General features: G+C 42.5%; 1 protein-coding gene across 1 annotated transcript; it reads left to right on the forward strand.

Moving 5' to 3' along the window:
• The first annotated feature begins 4,681 nt into the window (after positions 1-4,681).
• On the forward strand, positions 4,682-9,117 carry LOC136468749 (uncharacterized). The gene is made up of 7 exons (XM_066467202.1): positions 4,682-5,723; positions 5,877-6,182; positions 6,318-6,701; positions 7,497-7,566; positions 7,702-7,793; positions 7,869-8,293; positions 8,485-9,117. Exons 1-7 carry the CDS (start codon positions 4,682-4,684, stop codon positions 9,115-9,117), a joined length of 2,952 nt encoding a protein of 983 aa, XP_066323299.1.
• The last annotated feature ends 13,663 nt before the right edge of the window (positions 9,118-22,780 follow it).

Raw genomic sequence — 22,780 nt, forward strand, 5'->3', positions numbered from 1 at the left:
CGCCGCCCCGGATCCCGCGGAGTACTGCCACGAGCCCGCGCCACTACCGTGAGCCCACGCCGCCGCCGCTTGCCAAGAAGAGGAGAAGGTCGAGAGGGAGGAGAGGAGAGAGGGAGGCCGCTCGCCCGCAAGAAGAGAAGGCTGAGGGAGGCCGCTCGCCGGGAAGAAGAAGCAGAGGAAGCTCGCCGACGTCCATGCATGCTATACAAGTTTACTAGGCAACCAAACAAATCATTTCTAAGCCAAGCTTAGCTAGCCAATGCAACCAAACAACAGCGGGTTGTATTGCTGAAGCAGGCTACGGCTGGCCTGGCTAAAAATTTAAGCCAGGCTTGACAAACCCACACAACTAAACACACCCGTAAAAGATCCTCTAGACCGTTTGTGTCATGTAATGAAACTAACTACTGAGCAGGTCTTCATCGCGATCACACCATGGACGGAAATATTTCTGCCTTTTTTGTTTTTCCCTGGTAATTTGAGAATGCCGCTCTACTAAACATTTTCCTATTTTGAAATCCCGCGCTTATGAGTTATGACCTGCGGTTGGTGGCGAGCTCACCATTTTCTGGCCGTTGTGCCTTTTTCACACACGCAGCCCTAGCTGTATTTTTGTCATAGGAAGTGGCCGAAATGCCCCCCGCCGGGTCCGAATTAAATATGTTATCTGGCAGGTGAAAACCGTCGTTGAGGCAGTCCACAGGGACCAGCTCATTTCGGCCGTCGCCCTCGAGACGACAGCGACTGCAGCTAGATCTCCGTCGCCGGCGATCCCTCTCCTTGCCGGCGCCGTGGAACGCGCCTCCTCGTCCAGCCCAACTGCGCGGCGTCGAATTCGTCGTCGTCCCTCTCAGCTGCTATCTCCTTGCTCCAGCGGTCCAGCCGCTCGCGTGGAGTGGAGAACAAGCCGAACTTGAACGCTCCGCTTTGCTGGTAAGCAAGCCCTAAGCCCCTAACCCGCCTAGATCGCACGAGGTCTCGCCTCATAAACGACGCCCTAGATTGCTCGCGGCTATTCTTCATTTCTTCCTCGGGCAAGTCTGGGTCCATGGATTTGTTTGCGGCGCTGAGAGTTTTCGTTTCTAGTTCGATATGATTTGCCCGATCGAGATCGGCCTCCGATCCGGCTGAGCCGAGCAAGCTAGACGTCGATTTTTATATAGCTCGAGATCGATATGACCAACTCATTTTGGCCGTCGTCCTCGAGATCGACTCCAGCCAGACGCCTAGACCTCCGCCGCCGGCGATCCCTCTACTTGCCCGGCGCTGTCGTGGAACGCGCCGCCTCGTCCAGCCCAACCGCGCGCGGCGTCTATTTCGTCGTCGTCCCTCTCTCGCTAAGACCGATCCTGCTTGCTCCAGCCGCTCGCGTGGAGTGGAGACTGGTCACTGGAGAGTGGAGTGGAGATCGAGCAAGACGATCGAACTTTGACACGCACCACTTTGCTGGTAAGCAAAAGGAGCCCTCTAGCCTGCTTAGATTGCTCGCGATCTCGCCTCGTAAACGACGCCTGACCTTTGCAGGCGCTATCCCTCCGGCAAGTCTGTCCGTGTGGATTTATTTGTTTGCCGCGCTAGGAATTTTCGTTTCTCGTTCGACATGATTCATCACCCGAGATCGATCGGCCTCCGATCCGGTTGAGCCTAGCTAGACGTGAATTCTTGGGGTTTAACACTCCGGGCAGAGTCGTGATCCGCACAACTGACTGAAGCATGTGTATCCGTGTGTATGAGGATCATGGATCTGATCCTGTTCCTGTTCTCGTACTACCTTTGTTTCGGAGATGGCGGATGGCTTTTTACAGCTGTTACCCCTAGCATGCTTCCTATAGAGACCACCCCAGTACGCCAGAGTACGTGCATCCCACTATGGCAGAAGGGGCGGAGCCAGGGACGTGTGGGAGGGAGCCTCATCTTCGGCCTCCGATCCGGTTGAGCCTAATAGCTAGCTAAACGTGAATTCTTGGGGTTTAACACTCCTGGTAGCGACGCGCGCTGGTCGCGATCCGTACAACTGACTGAAGCATGATCTAACTTGTGTATATATCCATGTGCATGATGAGGATCATGGATCTGATCCGGTTCCTGCTCTCATACTAACCCAGGATGATCTAACTTGTTTCAGAGATGGTGGATGGATTTTTATAGCTGTTACCCCAGCATGCTCCCTATAGACGACCATGCATTCCTGTAGGGCAGATAAGTGCATCTCAGTACGGCTGATAGGTGTTCCGACCGTTGGATTTGGACGGCGTAGATCAATCGTAGTATAGCTTAGGGTTGATGCGAGGGTAGTTTCCGCGGGTGAAGTTCGTTGATCATTTATTTGTTTACCTCTGGAGTTGTCGGATTTTTAATAGGAAAATGATTGATTCCTTCGCTTGTCATATTTTACCCTTTGTCGGATGTTGTCTCTTGGGTGTTTAATGTTTTTGGGATTCTATAGATTTGTTTAATTGATAGGTGTCGCTGATTGTCGTAATGGTAGTTGGTAGTTGATATTGTATGGTTTCTTTCTTTGAGTTTTTAGTTGACCTTCCATACTATTCTAGAATGTGAGGGTCTTCAAGTAGTTTTACACCGTAGACACAAAAATGCTATATATTCGATGTTTCATTTTTTGTGAGGGTTGGGTGTGGGCTATATATCCACTGTTTCATTTGATGACATCAAGTACAAAAGGAGATGTTTTGCATTGCATTTTGTTTATGTGAAAGCGTATAATTAGACTCTACTTTAAAGTGCTTGTCTAATATTATAGAGGAAAAAGTTTACAATTCTCCTTTGGTTGAAGTACATACTAATCACTATTTTGATTTGTTCTTCCAATATGTTAGTTTTGGGAAATTGAATTCATGTTTTCCATAATCAAGCAACTTTCTTATTGTTCCTGTTGTCAATTTGAGGTTTCTATTTATCTTTCCTGTAGATAGAATTCTTTGCTCATTGAAGTTGAGAAGATGTGTTCTCTCTTCACTATTACCTCCCTTCTTATTTCCTTTTGCCTTGCAAAGCAATGGTTGGATCCTTCTTTCTATTTTGTGCATCTTTCTCCTCTCTTTCCTATCTATAACTCTTAAAACTTTTCTACTTTGACTTGTTTGAAATTGTCTTGTTTTTTGTGATCTATGTACTTTTTTTTGTATTTCTCCTTCATCTAAAGATAGTTCTCTATTTACTCTAATAGTTTTCAGATTTCTAATAAATCTTATATTGTTTCTTAGGTTTCTGAAGGTCCCCATATTGCTGTCTACTGTTTGAAGGTACACTTCAATCCTATTTATTTTTCCTTTTCTACATTACTTCTTCATTGTCTCTGTCTACTTGTGTCAGCTTACGCCACTTTTTGAATGATATATAGACCCACTATTTCATTTGATGCCATCATGTATTAAGGGTATATTATTGTCCATTGTATTTGGTTACTGTGATAGTGTACAAACACTGCTTTAAATTGTTTGTCCAATATGTAACAGAAAAATTATTTGCAGTTTTCTTGCGGTAGAAGCGCATACTAATCACCATGCATGGTGAATTGTTCTGCCAAGTTTTGGAAAATATGAAACACACGTTTTCTATAAGCAAGCAACTTTCTCATAGAGTCATAGTGAAGCAAAATAATACATATGTATTGGAGGAGATGGTGGTTAGCCTTTGTTAGTTGTCACCTCAGTGTGGTTCCTATAAACCGTCACAATATGGCAGCTGGGTGTTCTGGTTGTTGAATTCGAACGTCATAGATTTATCATATAGTAGATCTACTTGTTTGGAGCTTGGTCCTCATGTGAGGGTGGTCTCCAGTGAATATTTTCGATCATTTATTCATTTAGCTCTTGGGTTGGCGGTATTGAAGATGTTTTTAAATATGGAAACAATTGATTCTTTTGCATGCATATCTACTCTTGATGTTTAATGTTCTTTGAGTTTCTATAGCTCTGTAACTCTATCCAATCAATAGTTGCTAGTGATTATCTAGTAATGGTAGTTGGTTGCCGGCACTATATAGTTTCTATCTTCTAGTTCCTAATTGAGCTTCCATACTATTTCTAGAATGTGTGGTCATGAGTGTGCTCAAGTACTTCTGTGTATTAGATATCGATAGTGAACATGTGTTGTAGAAGAAAGATACCAAATATGGTATATTTGAATCAAGAATAATAGTTGTCTTGTTTGCTCAGCTGGCATATATACCCCACTGTTCTTTTTTAGGTTTATGTATCCACTATTTCGTTCGATGCCATCAAGTACTCAGGCAGATGTTTTATGTTGCGTTTGTTTTTGTGTGAAAACCTAGAAATAATACTTTAAAGTGTTTGTCTAACATTTTAGATGAAAAATTGTTTGCAATTTTCTTTTGGTTGAAGTGCATACAGTAACTATGTTTATTTTGTTATGCCAAGTTTTGAGAAATCTGAAACTCACGATATCTGCCATCAAGCAACTTTCTCATAGTTACAAATATAAGATAGTGTTGCATGACAATACATATTTGAGCTGATGTACATGCCTGCATAGCTATTGATATTGATGGTGAACATGTGCTGTAGAAGAAAGATCTCATTTTTTAACTGAATACAAAGTCACTCTTGCTTTCCATATTTGAGGTTTACACTGATTTCACTCTTTTTTCTCTTTGGACATCAGCTTCTTACTTGGGCTTTGATACAAGAAGTAGCATAACATGGGAGGACAGCCTGAGGGAATGCATCTGGTTTTGGAAAGGACTGAAGGATGTATTTCATCACAAGCTGTGCAAAGTAGGGGCATCAAAAAGGCCACGCCAGAAGAACTATGTGTTACTTTATCTGATAAAAAGGGGTGCTTTGCTTGCAATGAGAGGTCACACAACTTGGATCAGTGCAAGATAAAGTACAAACTTGTTTCTGCAGCACATCAATTTGGTTATGCTACAAAATTCCCATTTACCGTTATTCGGCCTTCAGATGAGATAGTTGAAAAGAAGAAATTTTACCATCACTGCATTCTCATCAAATCTAATGTCACTAACTTGGACAAGGGTATATTGAAAGATGAACTCAAGATGTTTTGGAAGCTTTCTGGCGATTGGGAGTTAAGGAGAGAATGCAATATGACTTTCATGGCCTCCTTCAGCTCGGAGGATGACGTAATAAGTTGTTTAAAGAACCCTAAGATTGAAACGTTACTTCAGAATAAGGAGGTGCAATTGACTATAACAAGGTGGAAGGAAAGTGACGATGGAAGTCTTGACTTGGTTGAAGAGTGGCTTTTAGTGTGTGGGATCCCAAGAATATATAGAAACTGGAAGGAGTTATATCAGGTTGCTTCTGCATTTGGAGTGTTGATGGATGTGGACGAGGAAAGTTTGGAAGTTGGAGATAAGGAGTCTATTAGGCTGAAGACAGCATTCAGAAGTTTTGATGGTGCTCCTTTCTCTTACTACTTTGCATTTGGATGGTCTTCAAAACTAGTAATGGTCACAGCAGTACAAGACAAAACAGAAGGTATGAAACATAGAAATAAAGAGTTAGACAAGGAGCATAAAAAGGAACTGCATATAGCAAAAAGTATATTGCTAGAAGAGCCGAAGGGCATTGAAGAGTCAAGATCAAATGGAAAGGCCAAAGAAAACAAAATAAGTGCTCCAGCAGCCACAATAACAAACTCTGAGATAACAGTAACAGAGAGTTCAAAACCCATAGCCCCAAGTCCACGAAGCATGACTGGAGAAGAGCATTTCCGAGGTGAATAAGCATGATGGTTTTATTTGTAGGTTTTATTCCTAATAAAAAAATATATAAAAAGTGTAGGAGAATGTGTTCGGTGTTATAGGACTAGCAATTTGGTCAATTTTTGTTTGGTTTTCTGACATCATTTTTGTTGACACTTTCCTGAAGGTATACAAAAGCCGAAGGGCATTGAAGAGTCAAGATCAAATGGAAAGGCTAAAGAAAACAAAATAAGTGCTCCAGCAGCCACAATAATAAACTCTGAGAAAACAGTAACAGAAAGTATAGTGCTGGAAGAGCCGAAGGGCATTGAAGAGTCAAGATCAAATGGAAAGGCTAAAGAAAACAAAATAAGTGCTCCAGCAGCCACAATAACAAACTCTGAGAAAACTGCAACAGAAAGTTCAAAACCTGAAGGGGTGCAATCCATTGGCCCAAGTCCACGAAGCATGATTGGAGAAGAGCACTTCAGAGGTGAAAAAGCACGATTGTTTTATTTTTAGATTTTATTCCTAATATAAACATCTGTAGGAGAATGTGTTCGGTGTTATAGGACTATTTGGTCCTTTTTTGTTTTCTGACATCATTTTTGTTGACATTTTCCTAAAGGTATACAAAAGCCTCCTATCAAATATGTATTCAAAAGGAGAGGTAAGAAGCAGCAAGTTACTGAAGCAATAAACAAGAGCTCATCAAATAAAATGGATAAAGAAGTGGCTCCACATAGCAGCAGTAATGCCACAAGGACTGGAGCTTCAACTGTATGTGATATGCTGGATCAAAAAGATTGTTCAAAAATGGAACCCAAGAGGAAACTGAATTTGGAAGAAATAACTCCACTAGGGGAAAGTAAAAAGGCCGAAAAGCTTGGAGCATGCAGAGATACTGAATACAATAATGTAGCTGCCCCTACAATTAACTCGAAGAAGACACAAATATTAGGAGACACGTCAAGAAATCCGAGATATGAGTTGATCACTAAACATACCAAAGGTGAGTGAGAATCCCATATCCATCTAATTTTGCAATCAAATGTTCATTACTTTCTTTAAATAATTTATGTAAGTTTAATGTAGAAGGAAAATGTGTCAATGGATTTGGCTACAACGTTACCTGGTCATCTGATTGATCGCAATTGGTTAGGCTAATCAGTCCTCTAACCTTGACTAGGCACTATAGGCATGTATGGATCCATGCATGCATTGGCGCTAAGCCGCTAATAGTTAGCAGCTACAATTAGCCAGTGAGATCCGAACAGGCCTGCTAATTAATAGACCTGACACTTATTAGCCGGTGGAGCTACTAAAAGTTAGTTCATTAGTTGCTGGAGGGGTGCTAGTAGGTGCTAATAGTTCATATGAACATCCAATCAACTATCCAACTACCTAGCAGGTAGATCCAAACAACCCTTGATAATAATTAGGTAGCTAATAGTTACTTTAGATTAGGGAATAACAACATTATGGCCTCCCACATTCACATATGAAAGAGTATAGCCGATCGAAACAAACACACACAAAGAAAGAATGAAAGATACAATTCTAGACAATCACTCAAACCTCAATTCTAAACCCTAGCAGTTATTAGCTGCTATGTTTTTTTTGTTGGAAATACTGATTTCCATATGATGGATTTTAGGTGAGTAACGAGAGGGTATTGATCTCATCCCTTTAATGCAATGCTTTGATGATGTTTCTTAAGAAATTTGGTAAACAGTCCCATTTTTTTTGTTATAATATAATTGTTATTAGATATATTTGTTGATACTTGTTTTTTGTTCCTTTGAAGGTGTTGGGATGGATCAAATGGGATCTGGTGTTCAAGGTCACCAAAAAGATGCACCCAAAATGGACACACGGTATGGTGGGATCTACCACTTTATTGTTTGTCTATTTGCTTCAGCTTATTTGTTTACTCATTAGCCATGACATTCATATTCACATTAGCTGTCATATAAGAATATTTATTTTTTCCTATATACGTGGTGATATAGGCTACTTCCAAGTTCCGAGGAAGTTGTTATCTATGACAGTTTCAGTGAGATGGGTCTTCAGGAGAATCTACTCAAGGGAATATATAAATATGGTAATTATTCTTGTACCAGCATTATTTGTGCATTTATTTCTGGACTGGAAACATTATTTGTGCATTTTTTTTAAGGTCTGGGGAAGCCTTCCGTGGTCCATCAAAGAGGAATCGTGCCGTTATGCAAGGGCTTTAGTGTGATCCATCGATCCTTGTCTGGAACAACTGAGACAATTTGCACCGGTGTACTGCAGCGACTTGATTATGGATCTGCAGAATGCCAGGCTTTGATCCTTGTACCAACACCCAACTTAGCACAAGAGACCGTGAAAATTATTGGAGCACTTGGTCAGTTCCTTGGTGTTACAGCTCAAACTTGTACAGGAGGAACAAGTGCCCATGCATACCAGCAAACTATGTCAAGGAGAGTTCAGGTTTTAGTTGGCACCCCTGGTTGCATTCTTGACGTGCTGCAAAGGCATGCATTGTCTCCAGACCACATTAGAATGCTTTTTTTGGATGAAGCAGATGAACTACTCACAGGAGGTTCCAAGGATCAGGTTAGTTTTATTAGCTACCAGCTCTATTATGGTAATCGCAATGTATGACTAGTATATTAAACCCCTACTACTAGTAAGTAGTAACATAGAATGCATGAGCCAAATATAAGCTATCTTGCTATTCTCATGCTACAATCTGACGGCCCTGCCCATATACTTCACTAGCTTATGACCGGCCATCTTTCTTGCAGATCTATAATATTATCCTGCATCTCCCAAAGAAAATTCAGGTTGGGCTCTTCTCTGCTACCTATTCCAATGAAGGTAGACAGACTAGCTATAGATTATTCATGGATAAGCCTGTGGAAGTCATTGTCCCAAGAGATGAAGAACTAAAGAATGTCAAGCAGTACTATCTGACAGTTGAGAATGAAGAACTGAAGCTAGTAAAACTGTATGATCTTTGCAAGATCACAGGGGTTGAACAACGACTTATCATCTATGTGAACACAAAGGATAAGGCCGTGTCCCTCGCAAAAGATGTTGGCAAGCATTACACTGTCTCGGCAAGCCATGATGGCATGGATCAGCGTGCCAGGGCCACGGCCATCCAGAAGTTGAAGTCTGGGACATCCAGTATTCTCATAACTACTGACCATCGAGGCACCAGTGCAATACCGCAGGTTCCCATTATCATCAACTATGATATTCCAACAGAATCTATGCGATACGTCCGTCGTCTTCAGCAGCAAAACAGACAGTTCAGGCAGCCAGTAAGTGTGGTCATTAATTTGGTAACTCCTTCTGATCGACGCACCCTCACTGCCATCACGAGATTTTGCAATAGATCCGTGGGGGAGCTACCCTCCGACCTGAAAATCTGAAATGACCTCTTGGTGGGCTATGGAGTGCAGAAGTAGTACATACAGAACTGGTCCTAAAGGTATCTGCACAAGTTCTTCCTAGCTAGCGGCAAGGAAGCTTTGAAGTTTACCATTAGGTCTCTGTCTGTATGTCCCTATTTCTTGTGATGTGGTCACCAGACTAGTGCTATTTGCACGCCTAGGGAAAGTATAAGCTAGGCAGCATGTGCTTTTATTTTTTCTTAAGATACTTTGCACTGTTGAAATTTGAAGAACCATGGAAACTTCAATTTCCTATCACTGGATGTAATACCGTTCTTTTTACTGGATGTGGTCGTTGTGGCGGTTGAATGTTATATGATAACTTATCTTGTTTTTCTCCTTTTTCTGGTCATTGTAGTAATATATTACGTAGTAATTAATTATTTAGTGATGGTACGGGAAGTTAGAAATAATGCAATGTTCCGCTGATGAGCAAAATTATGTACGCTGTACGGATGATACTAGATGTCCCCAGCTGATCAAATAGAGCGATGTAGAAACCAATCCCTGCACCAAATTGCTGGTAAAATATTATCTACGTACCTGTAGTTTTCTGTGAGCACAATGATTTTACGCTTTGTTTTTCTACTTTGCGATTATATATCTTAAGGTGTATTAATGAATCAAATATCAATATATATACATTTTGTTTGAGAGCAGTTAGATAAATAAAAAAAATGTATTAGAGAAATATGTTCCTTGTGCTCCTCTACTCCTTGTCATGCTTGTGTGAGGGTGTTATGGTGGGGTCAAGTATATCAGTGAAGCAAGCGTAGCCATGGCTAAGTCTAAGTGTCTTGCGGCGTGGGCCTAGGTGAGGCGGTCACCACGGGGTGACTAGCGACATCCTGCTTCTCAGGAAAGGATCAAGATTAGTTTGTTAGATCTTTTAGACTTTGCGTGAGTTTGTTAGCTGGTTGTTAGTATTTGACTATAAGTATTGAAAACTTGGTTAATAAAAAGGATTATTTGGAAATTGATGACAACCTCTCCCGCTCCTCTGTTACTTGCACACGCGCCCTCTGCCACCCTTGGTGCCGCCGGGCGATTAAGCCTTGGCCACCCACCGCCTTGCCCTACTTCCTACGCAGCAACCCGAGCTCTAAAAGAGAGCATGGTGTGATAACTCAGTAGGTTCAGTTAGAGGTGCTCAAACCAGTTTGACACAAACCGGTCCAAACCATCTTAGGCCTTGTTTGCATGTACTCTCCACACACGTGGACTGAGGTAAATATGAGTGCATCCAAATAAGTCTTAAGGTGGAAAATACATTAATAATAATAATGGCCATCCTAGTTCCATCTTTTAACGCATGAAAAAATAATAACTCCAAAAACTAAGGATGACTCTTTTCTAAACATCCCATGGCAACACATGGAAAAATATTAAACAACACTAGTTCAACTCCAGGTCAAAAAGAAATTTAAACTTGAAATCTAGGATACCCTTCCCTTGTGGTTTAGTTTTAGGTATTATATGTCCTTATAAGAGCATCTCCAACAGACTACCTAAACAGACCTACAATAGCAGACTACCTAAACAGACCCACTACTCTATATTTGAGCAGTGGATAAAAAAACAACCTCCAACAAACTACCTACTTGGCCCCAGATTTGATGGCTACCTAAATCTCCACGGATGAGTAGGGGGGGCTCTATTTTCTTATTGCGATAGCTCAACGAGATGAGGCATCTCTTATTTACAGAATTGTGCCAACATGTACCTACATTGTTTGATTTACCTGTTCCGAGTATTGGATTTTGGAATAGAAAGAATGAAACTAGTACCAGCTTATCGCCAACCGTGCTTTCTACCAACTCCGCCAACCCCAGACGGGAATATTTATTTTGATTTATAGCCGCACCTAAGCGCGCAATTGCTGCCTCTACTTTGCCTACTTCTTGTGCCGACTTTGCTAGCTTCACGGGGTACCGATATCCTCATGCTTTGTGTTGTTTTCACTCGCCATGGCCCTGGTACTCCCGCTCGACAACTCCTCGATACCTGACTGCATCTTCCATGCCTGAGCGTTGCCCATGACACCACCTGTACATCATCTTCTCCGCCCGGTGATTGCTCCTCACCCAAATCCCGCCTCTCACGGCTCAGCGCACCACCTCCTCCTTGTTGTCTGTCGTCGCCCACCCATTTTTTTCTCCACCCCCATGACTCATCCTCGCCCAAATCCCTCTCACAGCCGAGCTCGCCGCCGGTGTCGTACCACCTGGGATCCCTCTAGTTGAGCGTGCAAGGCTTGGTGCAGCTCATCGGCCTACCCCTTGCCATCGACGTGGTTGGCACCGGCCGCATTGTTTGTTCCCCTCTTTGTGATGGTGTTGTACGTGAATTAGAAAGTGGGGGAAAGAAATAGAAAGAAGGCAGGGTTCCAAGTGTGAAAAGTGTATGAAAGAATAAATGTTTTGGAAGGGCTGAGATGGACTAAGTATTCCAAGTATCGTATCCACATGGAAACGTGTGAGATTGACTATAGTCTAACTTAACTAGCGGTAGTAACAAGGTTAAGGATAAACAGGAGCGTAGAGAGGATTACTATGGTTCTCTAATTCTAACTTGGGTAAGCTATGTCTTCTACTGTTCAACTGGGGACATTACTCAAGAAAGACACCAATAGAGGATGCTTTTCGTAGCAACCGGATCCTAGCATACAAAAGGGAGGTGGACTACAAATGACTCAACAAGGTTATAGTCACCCTCGTGATCTACCACTGGTCCAGAATGCAGGGTACATCCACGATTAACCCAAGTCTAAGCACCATGCTTACACTTATGATTAATACTTTAACCTAGAGCATCTATAGATTAAAGCAATCAAAAGAGAGTCGTGAACCTGATGAACAATATAAACAAATTACTTACTTGAATCAGAAGTTGATTACCAGAGAAATCTCATAAGCAAGCTCAAGTAGAACTTGATTCTGCCAAGGTACAAGCCGTAGTGAGAGCACCGACAGGCTACCACTTCCTCTAAACTCTTCCCTCACTCTCTATCTCACTATTTCTATTTACAAGACATACTAGATCCTATGGAGGACTAATCTTCTCTTGATCGCTGGCTCTGATCCTAGTGATGAGGATATGAATTAGGGTTTTAGGATGGCTCTATTGGAGGGGGTATAAGGCTGTATATATAGGGAGCAACATCAAATCTAGACCCTCGGATCAAACCGACATGAAACAACGGCGTAGATGTGGTCTTCAAGGTGGAGGAGAACCGACATTCGAAGGAGAGGCTGACATGTGGGGTCAGTAGGCTGTCCATTGTATAGGTGGGGCCAGTCGGCCCCACATGTCATCTCCTCAAGGTCTGCTTCGGTGGGTTGCCTTCTGGTGACTTCTAGAGTATTCCCAAGTCGGTTTCGTCGTGGATAAATGTCGCCGCCGCGTGCGGGACACGCCGCAACCAGCGACTTTAGGATCTTTTTAACGGTCGAGTGACACAGAACACCCCATGTGGCAAACCAACACACACATAATATCCAATATCATGCCGACTAACAGGGTTATTATGCTTATAAGAAATTACATGATTCACAAGGTGTTCAAAGTTTTACCTTCCCAATTCTATGTTCAACACTTTGATAACTCGCTCGGATTCCTATCGGAGTTACACGGTAGCTCATCTTGGATCTACCCAATCCAAGGTCTACTATGCAGTAGTGAATAGAGCACTACCTTGCATCCACCGGGCAACAACACCTACAAAACAACTTAACGGCAGCACCGTGAGTACATTTCATACTTGCAGGACTTAATTCCAACATATAATATTTGGTGGATGCATGGGGTAGTTATCAGGCATTTGTATAAGTGCGGAGAGCATGATGTTCATTAAGAGTATGACATGCTATGCTCAACATAGAAGTAAAGGTATTATTATAACCAAAGTGCTCATATTCCATCATTCATGCTACCATGGGTATAGAAAGAAAGAACAACTGAATAGTTTCATCCCGAGGAACTCTAGGCTTTCAAGACTCTACAGAGGTGTACAACTGTACCCACACAGAAGAACAGGACTAACCTCCATATTTTGGCCCGAGTGTCCAATGAAAGGTTCGAGCGGTTGCCCGGTCAATGTCATGGACATTCCCGACCGACACCAACCCCCTTGACAGTTTCGTGGATAAACCGATCACAACTAGTTACTTGGCTTGTTGACCCCATCGGTGACATGTGGTCTATACGGGTGGTTACTCGGACTTACGTATCCCAATACACAGTCCTTACTGCTCCACGAGCTATGTCGACTGAGATCCCACACTCACGACGACCTACCCCTCGCATGAGCAAAATATCCAAGTTATCATCAAGGTTACCATATTAGGGATATTATTCCTTAGCTAGATTGGTTAGGTGAGTCAAGTTGTACCCTCATTGGTTTTTGTAGGTAATTATCCAAGTGTAACATCCAACACACGCAAGTATGAGTTCCCTTCTCATGCTCGACTTCTACCGTTGCCCTAGCAACTAAGCAATAAGCATTAAGCGTTCCCATTTCCATTGTTTAGATGAGAGGCTTCTACAGGTTATTAGACTACTCTAGGTGTAGTATAAAGGTGATCATTATCCAAGACTACATGCAATGCATAACTCTTAATGCAACATAGTAAGTATCCAAAGTAGGGTTTATAATAGTGGGGTGCCTGCCTGGCTTGGCCGCTCGAGCAAAGTCAAAGTTGTAGACGACAACTCACACACGGTCCTCACGCTACTTGGCTCCTGAAAGAGAACAAGGGTCGAGGCTGAGGATAGCCAAGGGAGACTTAGGAACATGACTCGACTTAGGGCTCAGGATAGAGGCGTCTACCTGTGGCTCTACTATTGCCCCTCCTAAAGCTATGCTTAACCTAATGTGGTTGGCCTCTTGGGTAAGCTTGTTACACAATCTCACACTCTCTGTGTTGTGTCGGACACTCCGTCCTAGCTGACGGACACTCCGTTGTTCTAAGTACTGAGGTGGGTGGTCTCTAGGTTGGCCCTACTCGGGCTGTCAGACATTCCATGGATATCATGGATACTCCAATGGGTTTAGGACATGATCATTTCTAGGGTTGGCTACTAACATCGGATGGTCCGACCAATTGACAGGCACTCCGGTAGGAACTGGGTTCTCTGGTTGTGCAACTCTTATAATTCGGCAAACACTCTGCCGTAGGTGGCAGACACTCCGCTGTGTCACTCAGAAGGGAAATCAAACTATTGGTGGCTAGACTCAGGATTAACGGACACTCTGTCGGGATGACGGATACTCCATCAGTTGGGCGACAGATCCTATGCTCTTAGGAGATCTTAGGATTCAAGCCTAGATGTGCTCAGCTATGATCTATGCATGTGCGAGATATTTGTAGGATAGTTTAGGTGGTTCACTAGGCTCAAGATAGCTAGGGTTAGAGCTTGTTTTACTAAGTGTGGCTAGGGCTTTAGGATCAAGCTTAGAGATATAAGAACTTGAGGATGAACCAAGAGATTGAGATGAAACCTTGGCTCTAAGATCTAAGAGCTTCCATAGCAAAAGGTTGAGGATCCAAGCTTCCTTCACTCATACCTTCTTTATCCATACTTAGCTTGACTCCATATGTGCTTCATCTTGCAACATTCCTATTCCTTGGGGCTTCTTTGTCTTACCTTAATACGTTCCCAAGTCTAGGACTTGATTGTTGGCATGAATTCTTGGAAAATGAAACTTTAGGACACTCTCTGTCAGCTGGCAGATTATTCATTTCACTCAGCGGGTAATCTGGTGATCTCAAGGGACTTAGCAACTATGCAGGATCTAGTTATCTGATCGGCAGACGAACCATGATAACGATGGACTTTCCATTAGTTCACGAACTATAAATAGGCTGACAATGTCTGTTGGGATTCATTCCTTTCCATCTTTAGCTTACACTGCCACCACCACCACTCTCATCGCCGTCGTGGCCGTGCTCGTGCATTGGGAGGACTCAGACTACTCAGGGGCTTCCATGTGCGTGTCCATCATGAGTGATAGGTACTCTTCTTGATTCTATTCCTTCTTTTGTCTTCTTTCTCATTCTTTCCTAGATTAGGGCTTCTTCAGCTCATTGCTTGGTTATGGTTAGGGCCAAACTGCCTTAGGGGTTAACCAGGGCATCCTTAGGGATTCATCTGCATCAACTAGCACACGATTGCATCACTAGATTGATTGGGCATTAGGGTTAAGGTTCTGGTGGTCGCCTTAGGGGTTGTGTTGTCTTTAGTAGGGGCGGATGGTCCACAGAGGTTGCAAACGCTCCGCTGCGAAGTCTGCATCCATTGTTCATGCTATACTTATCTGCTGGTTGATGAAATGTTTCGGTGTGACCATCGGAGGGCTTCGACGTTCTCTGTTGTTCCTTGTTTGTCCTATTGCTTCTGTTCTATAGTTTGTTGGACGGTCAGCAGGTCCTGGTGGATATTTCGTCAGTTTCTGTACTTGTTGTCTTGTTATCAGTCTAATTCTAGGGTACCGATCTCACGCCTATGTGCTTAAGTACTCTTCCTATTCTGTTTATCCTCTATATGATAGGTAGTCATTGTATTTGTTGTCTTAGTCCAACTTTTGTGTTGCCATTTTTTTGGTGTCCGTTTCCCTTGCTTACCGAGGTGCCATTGGTTGGTCCGTGGGCTATAATGGGTACTTGGCCCATGTCTGCTTAGTGTCATTTTGGATTCTAAGCTCACTCCAATGATTAACTGAGCTTGTAGATGTTTATGATGTGTGAAGTGGGGTATATGTGCAGGTTGTAGGCTGCACCATTTCTCCATTCCTGTATTTGTGTTTGTTGTTCTGACTTCCACCCGATCCCAAAAGTGTTCTTGCCTCTTGACTATATTGTTTGGGTATTTCCTTCATTTACATGTTGATCCAATTCCCATAACTCTTGACTTTCCTTTGTTCATGTTGCAAGTCTGCTATGGATTCCAATCTCTATGAGGACAAACTGTCAGAGGTGATGTCCTATGATACTCCTGTTGAGGAGTCTGAGTCTAAGGGGACCTTCTCCATGGATCTGATGGCTATACCGAAGGAACACTTCGGTTGGACAGTTGTTGGTTTCAGTAGGGTTGCAATGTCGAGGCAGTTTGGGCAGGTGGGAGATTCATCGTCTCCTTTCTTCCACTCTCGTATCCAGTACCGGTTGTACCAGGGAGGCATTGACATCCAACCGATGCATCTGGATTAGCAGTGGCTGCATTGGGAGTATTTGAGGGATCATGCACCATTGGTTAGCTTAGTGGGGAAGCTGAAGGCCATGGGTTGTAAGAAAGTGCTTGGGTTCCATCATGGCTAGAACGAGACCATGATTCGTTAGTTCTATGCTCCCTTGGAGGTTCACTCTAAGGATGAGAGGCTGATATGGATGACAGGCACTTGCAGGGTTGAGGCCACCTACAGGGATCTTACTGTTGTGGTGAGGTTGGACTACCACAAGATGAAGAGGGGCAAGCTGATAGTTGAGCTTCCCATGTTGTTGGCGGGTGATACTGATATGCCCGAGCTTGACTACCAGGAGCTTTTACAAGTTATACAGACAGTTATGATGAGTGTTAACTACTATTAACAAGCTCCCCCAAGCTTAACCTTTGCTCATCCCTGAGCAAAGCTAAACTCAGCAATGGATCAGGTTTGCTACAATGCTTTCACGCCTCAAAAGTACACATGCGTTCAATAAAAAATTCTCCTCCAAATTAGAATAAACTGATTTGACTTTTAAACTAACCCATATTACCTTCAACCATGGGGCTTCTTAGCCTTCACTTGGGTCTTGAGCAATTAAAAGACAAAATGATTAAGTCAAGCACTATGTCTCAAGTTCTTTGTTCCACCATTGTTACGGAGTTTTTTATAAGCTTTCAAAATAAAACTCAGAGATTTCATTGTATGACACTCTCAAGTCTCTCAATATATGTGGTATTTATGGATCCTCACCAGGGCAATAAAGATGTTATGCCTTTCCTCTTTCTACCACTACGGCTTTATCTGGAGTTCATAGGCATGAAAGAGCATACTTGCGATGCATATATTGTAAAGTCAAACCTCGAATCCAAAGAGAGTTGAGTCATACAATCAAATCAAGATGTGCATGTGTGTGAAATATATGGTGGATATATATGGTGGCTAACCTACTTCTACTATGCTCCTTGAAAACATATCACTCTTTTGAAATTTGGAAACATTTGCAAGAGAACATGGCCGAGCTATCTTATTCATCTCTTTCTCTTCTTCTTTTTCAGGAGGGCATCTAAGTACCCATTTTCAATATCTCGGACACTTTTGTGTCCATTTTTTCAACATTTTTTCTCTTTTTTTATGAATAACTTTTGCACAGTCCCATGTCTCTTTTCTGCAACAAAACTTTGAGAGATAGCAACAAGAACATGGAGCATTTATTTGGTGGATCGAAAACCTATCAAGCATGTTTTTATGTTCACCCCCAGTGTAGGAGTGAAACATTTTCAGGTGGATCTAAATGGAAGGCATGTTTTTGCGCCTACCCCCAGTGTAGGAGTAGTGCATATTTGGGTGGTGTGTACGTGATCTTGATTTTAAGAGCATGACAAATCTCTCATGAGGGTCAACAAAGCTTAACAAAACTCAATATAATACAAGCAACATATATGTGGAAGTTTTTCTAGCCTAAATAACATGTATGGTTGTGGTGGGGATTCAAGCTTTGTCATACAGGAACTCATCATGTAGCATTTTTGTGTTTTTCAAAAGATAAATCTCTAGAACTTTAGTGTCACTTGGAACAAGATAAATAGCAGCTTAGACCTTCTCATATGATATCCGTCAATTACCTAGACTTAGATCAAGCATATGCTACCCACGAGTTTCAAGTTCAAAGTAAATCCTTATATCAAAACAATTTTATCCAAAACTCGGGAGAATTCAAGGCTGAAAACTAGATACTTGAAAGGAATTATAACAAAGCAACTATTCATCATTTTCATTTAAGAGATTATTCAGAGTCCTCTTTATTTATTCAACAACTCTTAAAACAAACTATCATACCCACTTTTTATTTTGTTTTTCATTCATCATTTTTTAACTATTTAAAAGAAACTAAAACTAAAACAAAAGGGGAAAGAATACTTACTTGGATACATGGGAGTGCTTCTCCACCAAGCTAGCTCTTTCAGTGAGGGTTCGATGTTGTAAGCCCTTAGAACCGGACTTCTGCTTGTGAAGTTCATTGATCAAGTACCTCGCTTTGCTCTAAAGACGAGAATTCTTGTGATGATGCCTCTACTGGTGATGTCACCTTCTTCCGCCAAACCCATCTTTGTTTTGAGTTTTGATTTTGGGTTGACAGGTTCAGAACTTTCACTTGTAAAAATTGGGGAATCAACTATCTCCCCCCACACTTTGCTTGAAGTGTATCCTGCTCATAAGACAAGGTAGAGATCAAGTGCATTGGGCTCTGTTGGTGGGAAAACACCAACAAAACCAAAACTTTATTTATTTTTCTCTTATCCTTAGGCACATTGAACAAGATGAAGTTGATGTTATGTGCTTTGTTCAATTATAACATGGGTGGTAAGATCAAAGGATTGAGCATGAATGTAGCATTTAAGTACATTTGGCTAGGAAGGTTGAGTTGCTTAATCTACGGAAGGATTGTCTTTCTTTACATAATGTATCAATCTTTACATGATTATGACTATCATCTTCCAGAGATAAGGTGTGCACTTTTTAGCTTATTTGGTTAAGACTATGAGCTCAAGAAAGTGGTGCTAGGAACAAGCTTGAAGAATTAAACATGTTGAGTTAATCAGGTTGGATCAACTAAGTGGTAACTCAAACATGTTTTTTCTTATTTATGTGCCCATCAGTAATCAAGGAAAAACTCTCCCTTTTGCTTGAACTTTTCCTTATTCAGCTAGCCTCGCAGCTTGAGCTGTTCATGAGCTTCTTGTTTCCTAGATTGCACCCTTTCTTTCTCATCCTTTTGTCATGCCATCTTTCTGCTCTTTGATCTTGCCATTTTGTTGGACCTTCCGCCTCACCCATTGTTTTATGCCTCAAATCTTGATTTGTTTCACAAATGATCTCCTATTGGTGAGGGCTTACTAGGTCCGTTGATCAAGACCTCTCCTTGCATTTAGCTTTTCCTTGCATCATCTGATCCAAGAGATGAGGATGCGAAAAGTTGCATGTTCTTCTCTCATCAACCTCTCTTAGATTTTTGTTGATTCTTGGTTGATGAGATACTGCTCATTTGAGCTATAGACTCGAGTTCCTTCATCCATGATGAATGAACTGTGTCTTCTTTGCGCAAAGTTATTGGAGTTCATCATGTGTCTTGCTTCATCTCTGATTTGAATTCATCTCATGACTTACCCAAATTGAATTGAGAGTTTTCTGCATGGGGTTAGTCCAACAAAATATCCAGTATCTACTAAAGCATACTATCAGCTCAAAAATCAACCTAGACACTACGTCTAATTTAATTTAGGAAGGCATTTTAACATAAGCACCACGCTTAATTTAAAAGTCTTTGGAAGTAAAATCAGCACACATTTTGGTTTAAGAATCAAACTAGACACCGCGTCTAATTTAATTCAGGAAAACAGTTTAAACTAAGCACCATGCCTAATTTAAAAGGTGTATAAAAATACTTCAAAACCTAAGCATATACTATAGCAAACAAAGGTAGCATGAAAGCATTATAGAGATTTACTCAAATGGAGATGAAAGAGCATGATTGTTATTTAGCAAATTGAGCATGGCTTAAAGGTAGAGACAACTGAAATTAGCAACATGGCATAAGATTTTTCAGAGAAGTCCATCCCCATACTTGAATTTTGTAAATACAAAATCAAGTTTGGATGGATGTGATTAAATATTGTATGATAATTGGTTGAACATACCTTGCGTTGTCATCCTTCATTCTTTTTGCTTCAAACCTGGAATGGTTAGTGACAAAAATACCCGCGGAATATTTTCACAATTATATTTCTATGCTCATTTCACAAGGGCATAACAGCAAAAGGTGAAAACTCATGTTATCTCCCGAAAGTGCTTGTTTTAGGATGAAAGCTTGTCTTTGGGAAACCTTCGAATTGCACTTTAAGTTGGTGAGTTGGTTTCCCCTCCAACACCAACCTTTGTGTACCCATCTCAATATTCACACAACAGGATCTGCAATATTTATGATATACAAACACATCTACAACCACCCTTTCAAAAAATTTATGAACAGTAAGTATGAGGGGGTTGAAGATCTCGTGTGTGGCAATGTTAGAGAGACCAATTGATTCAGAAGATTTCTCATGCGAGCATGGATTTGATGGGGTGCTCATGAAGTAGCTTCCATGCTCGTTGATGTCATCTTCCCTTTCAAGCTCTAAGGGTGATTCTTCATGGATGTCCAAAATTTCTCTTGGATTGGTGACTCTCGGGTTGATCTTGTCTAAGGCCTCCTCCAAACTTGGATGAGTCATGCTTATTAAGGAGATTGACTTAAGCTCACCCTTTGGATCAGGTTTGGGTTCTATCCTTGAAGTTTCGGCCTTGCCCATCCATTCTTTACTAGCAATGGCATATGAGCTCTCCTCTAGCCATTGTTGCTGCTCTTCTTGGTCTTCCTGGTTGTCTTCATGACTCCTATGCTTTGGGTATCTTAAAGGGTTTCTAGGATCATCATGAGACTTAGGAGAAAGAGCATCAAGGGATTCATCGGAGTCAAGGATGGGTTTAGAGAAAACTATGTATGTTGCTGTCGCTTTGTATGGATATTTGTCTTGGTGGTGTTCTGAAAATATATATGTTGCTGGCGATGCGTAAGCCATGAAATTTCTGTATTATTGTTGGTGTTATAATGTATTATGAACAATAATAATGCATAGTGGCAACGCCAGTGGTACTGGACAAAACACACTACTAACTTCTAACCATTGCCCAACGACAAAAAAACGTTGCGATAGGCCCAATTTGGTTGCAAAAGGTAGATGTTGCAACCAAATCTCGTTTGTTGCCAATGGTTGCAAAAAGTCACATTGCAATAAGGTATTGCAACCGTTGCTAGTTTGGCGTTGCAACTATTGGGGTTTCTTGCAACCATAGTTGTCTGTTGCCAAGCATGGCAATAGGATGTTGTCGCAACGTTCACGGTCGTGGCAATATAAACACTTGCCACGCCTGTCTTCGTCGATGATGGAGGGTGTGCAGTGGCACTGGCCAAGGCTCCCTTTCTCGTGTGTCGAGGAAGGACGGTGCACTGGCTGGTGCTCCCTCTCTTTATCTCATTGATGAGAAGGAAGGAACTAGGGCAACTCCGGCTGCAAGGAATTCAAGGGCCGCGATGCCGGCCGCTGGGAAGGGGCGCCACGACGACGCCGGCTACAGGGAGGCCACGACGACGCTGCTGGCGGTAGGGAGGGCCACGACCATGCTGGTTGTAGGGACAGCTGTGACGCCGCCTGGGGAAAGAGGTCGCGACACCGCCTGGGGAAGTCGATCAAGTGCATCTACGTATGTACAAAATAAATAGATCCTCTTTCAATACCTAAACAGGTCTACATAAATTTGAATTAGTTCCTATGGCTACCAATGACACAAACACATATATGGTGTAATAGTATAAGTACCTAGCTTCTGGAACTCTAACCTCTTAGGTTCCAAACTTGCAAGTACGTAGCATTTTTTTTATTTTTTTACCTAACCATTGTGATTGAGAACCTTACGTATTGCAGCGAGGCGCTCGCGATGGCCGAAGCAGAGCTCGCCCGCGTGCTTTCGTCGGCCGGTGCGGGTCTCACCCGTGCAGCTTGCGGTGACCGGGGCGGAGGTCGCCGCGCACAGCCCATGCGCGTGGCGGAGCTCGACCACACGGCTCGCGGCGGCCAGGGCGCGCAACGTCCTCGCGCGCGCTAATACCAGATTCGGCGTGCAGCCGTGCGGGATCCTCGTGCATCGTCGAGTCAAGAAGACGACTTGTACAGCGTAGCTCCAGCCGGCAACTAGGCCTCGGAGGACGAGCCCTCACCGTCGTCTCGCGAGGCGACGGGATGGCCGTCTCCAAGCCAAACCAGGGTGTTTTTTGCAAAACCAGCGACAAAGAGACGAGGATAAGGGACGCGTTGTACATGCCCTTATGGAGACAATAGCATAAAGGGGACCTAGAAAACAGGGGCTACCTAAATAGGCAACTAGGAGGCTTGTTTTAGATAGTACTAGAGGGAATACCCTGCGCGTTGCTAAGGGGATTGCGAATAATTTGGAATGAAATTAAGTGGGGATGATATTGATAGCTTACAATTAAGAGGACGGAAGTTAATGGGATGACATGGCTGTCAGAATGATATGGATAGTTAGTGGAAGATGATATGGATGATTTGTATGAGATAGACTTGTAGCGAGGATTAGCTTCATTCATAAGAGATATAGATTTCTACAGATGCATATGTTGTGTCTCTCAGCTAGAGTTTACAAGCCACAAAACATGCATGTGTTGTGTCATTGTCGAATGTAGACACCAGTTGCGAGGAGGACGAAATCCAAAGCCCTGTGAACAATTAGAACAAACTCCGATGAACAGCTGAACAAGTACTGCTTCTTTTGAGACATGTGAAACGAACAAACTGCTACTACAACCAACCAGAAACACGGATG

Source organism: Miscanthus floridulus, chromosome 8, assembly GCF_019320115.1.
Source record: "Miscanthus floridulus cultivar M001 chromosome 8, ASM1932011v1, whole genome shotgun sequence".
NCBI lineage: Eukaryota > Viridiplantae > Streptophyta > Magnoliopsida > Poales > Poaceae > Miscanthus > Miscanthus floridulus.

Bases quoted from the DNA above. Each gene is read 5' to 3' on its own strand.
- LOC136468749 (XM_066467202.1), top strand. From the start codon at position 4,682: ATGGGAGGACAGCCTGAGGGAATGCATCTGGTTTTGGAAAGGACTGAA. The intron at 5,724-5,876 runs GTGAATAAGCAT...ACTTTCCTGAAG, and splicing joins TGGAGAAGAGCATTTCCGAG to GTATACAAAAGCCGAAGGGC. The intron at 8,294-8,484 runs GTTAGTTTTATT...TCTTTCTTGCAG, and splicing joins CAGGAGGTTCCAAGGATCAG to ATCTATAATATTATCCTGCA.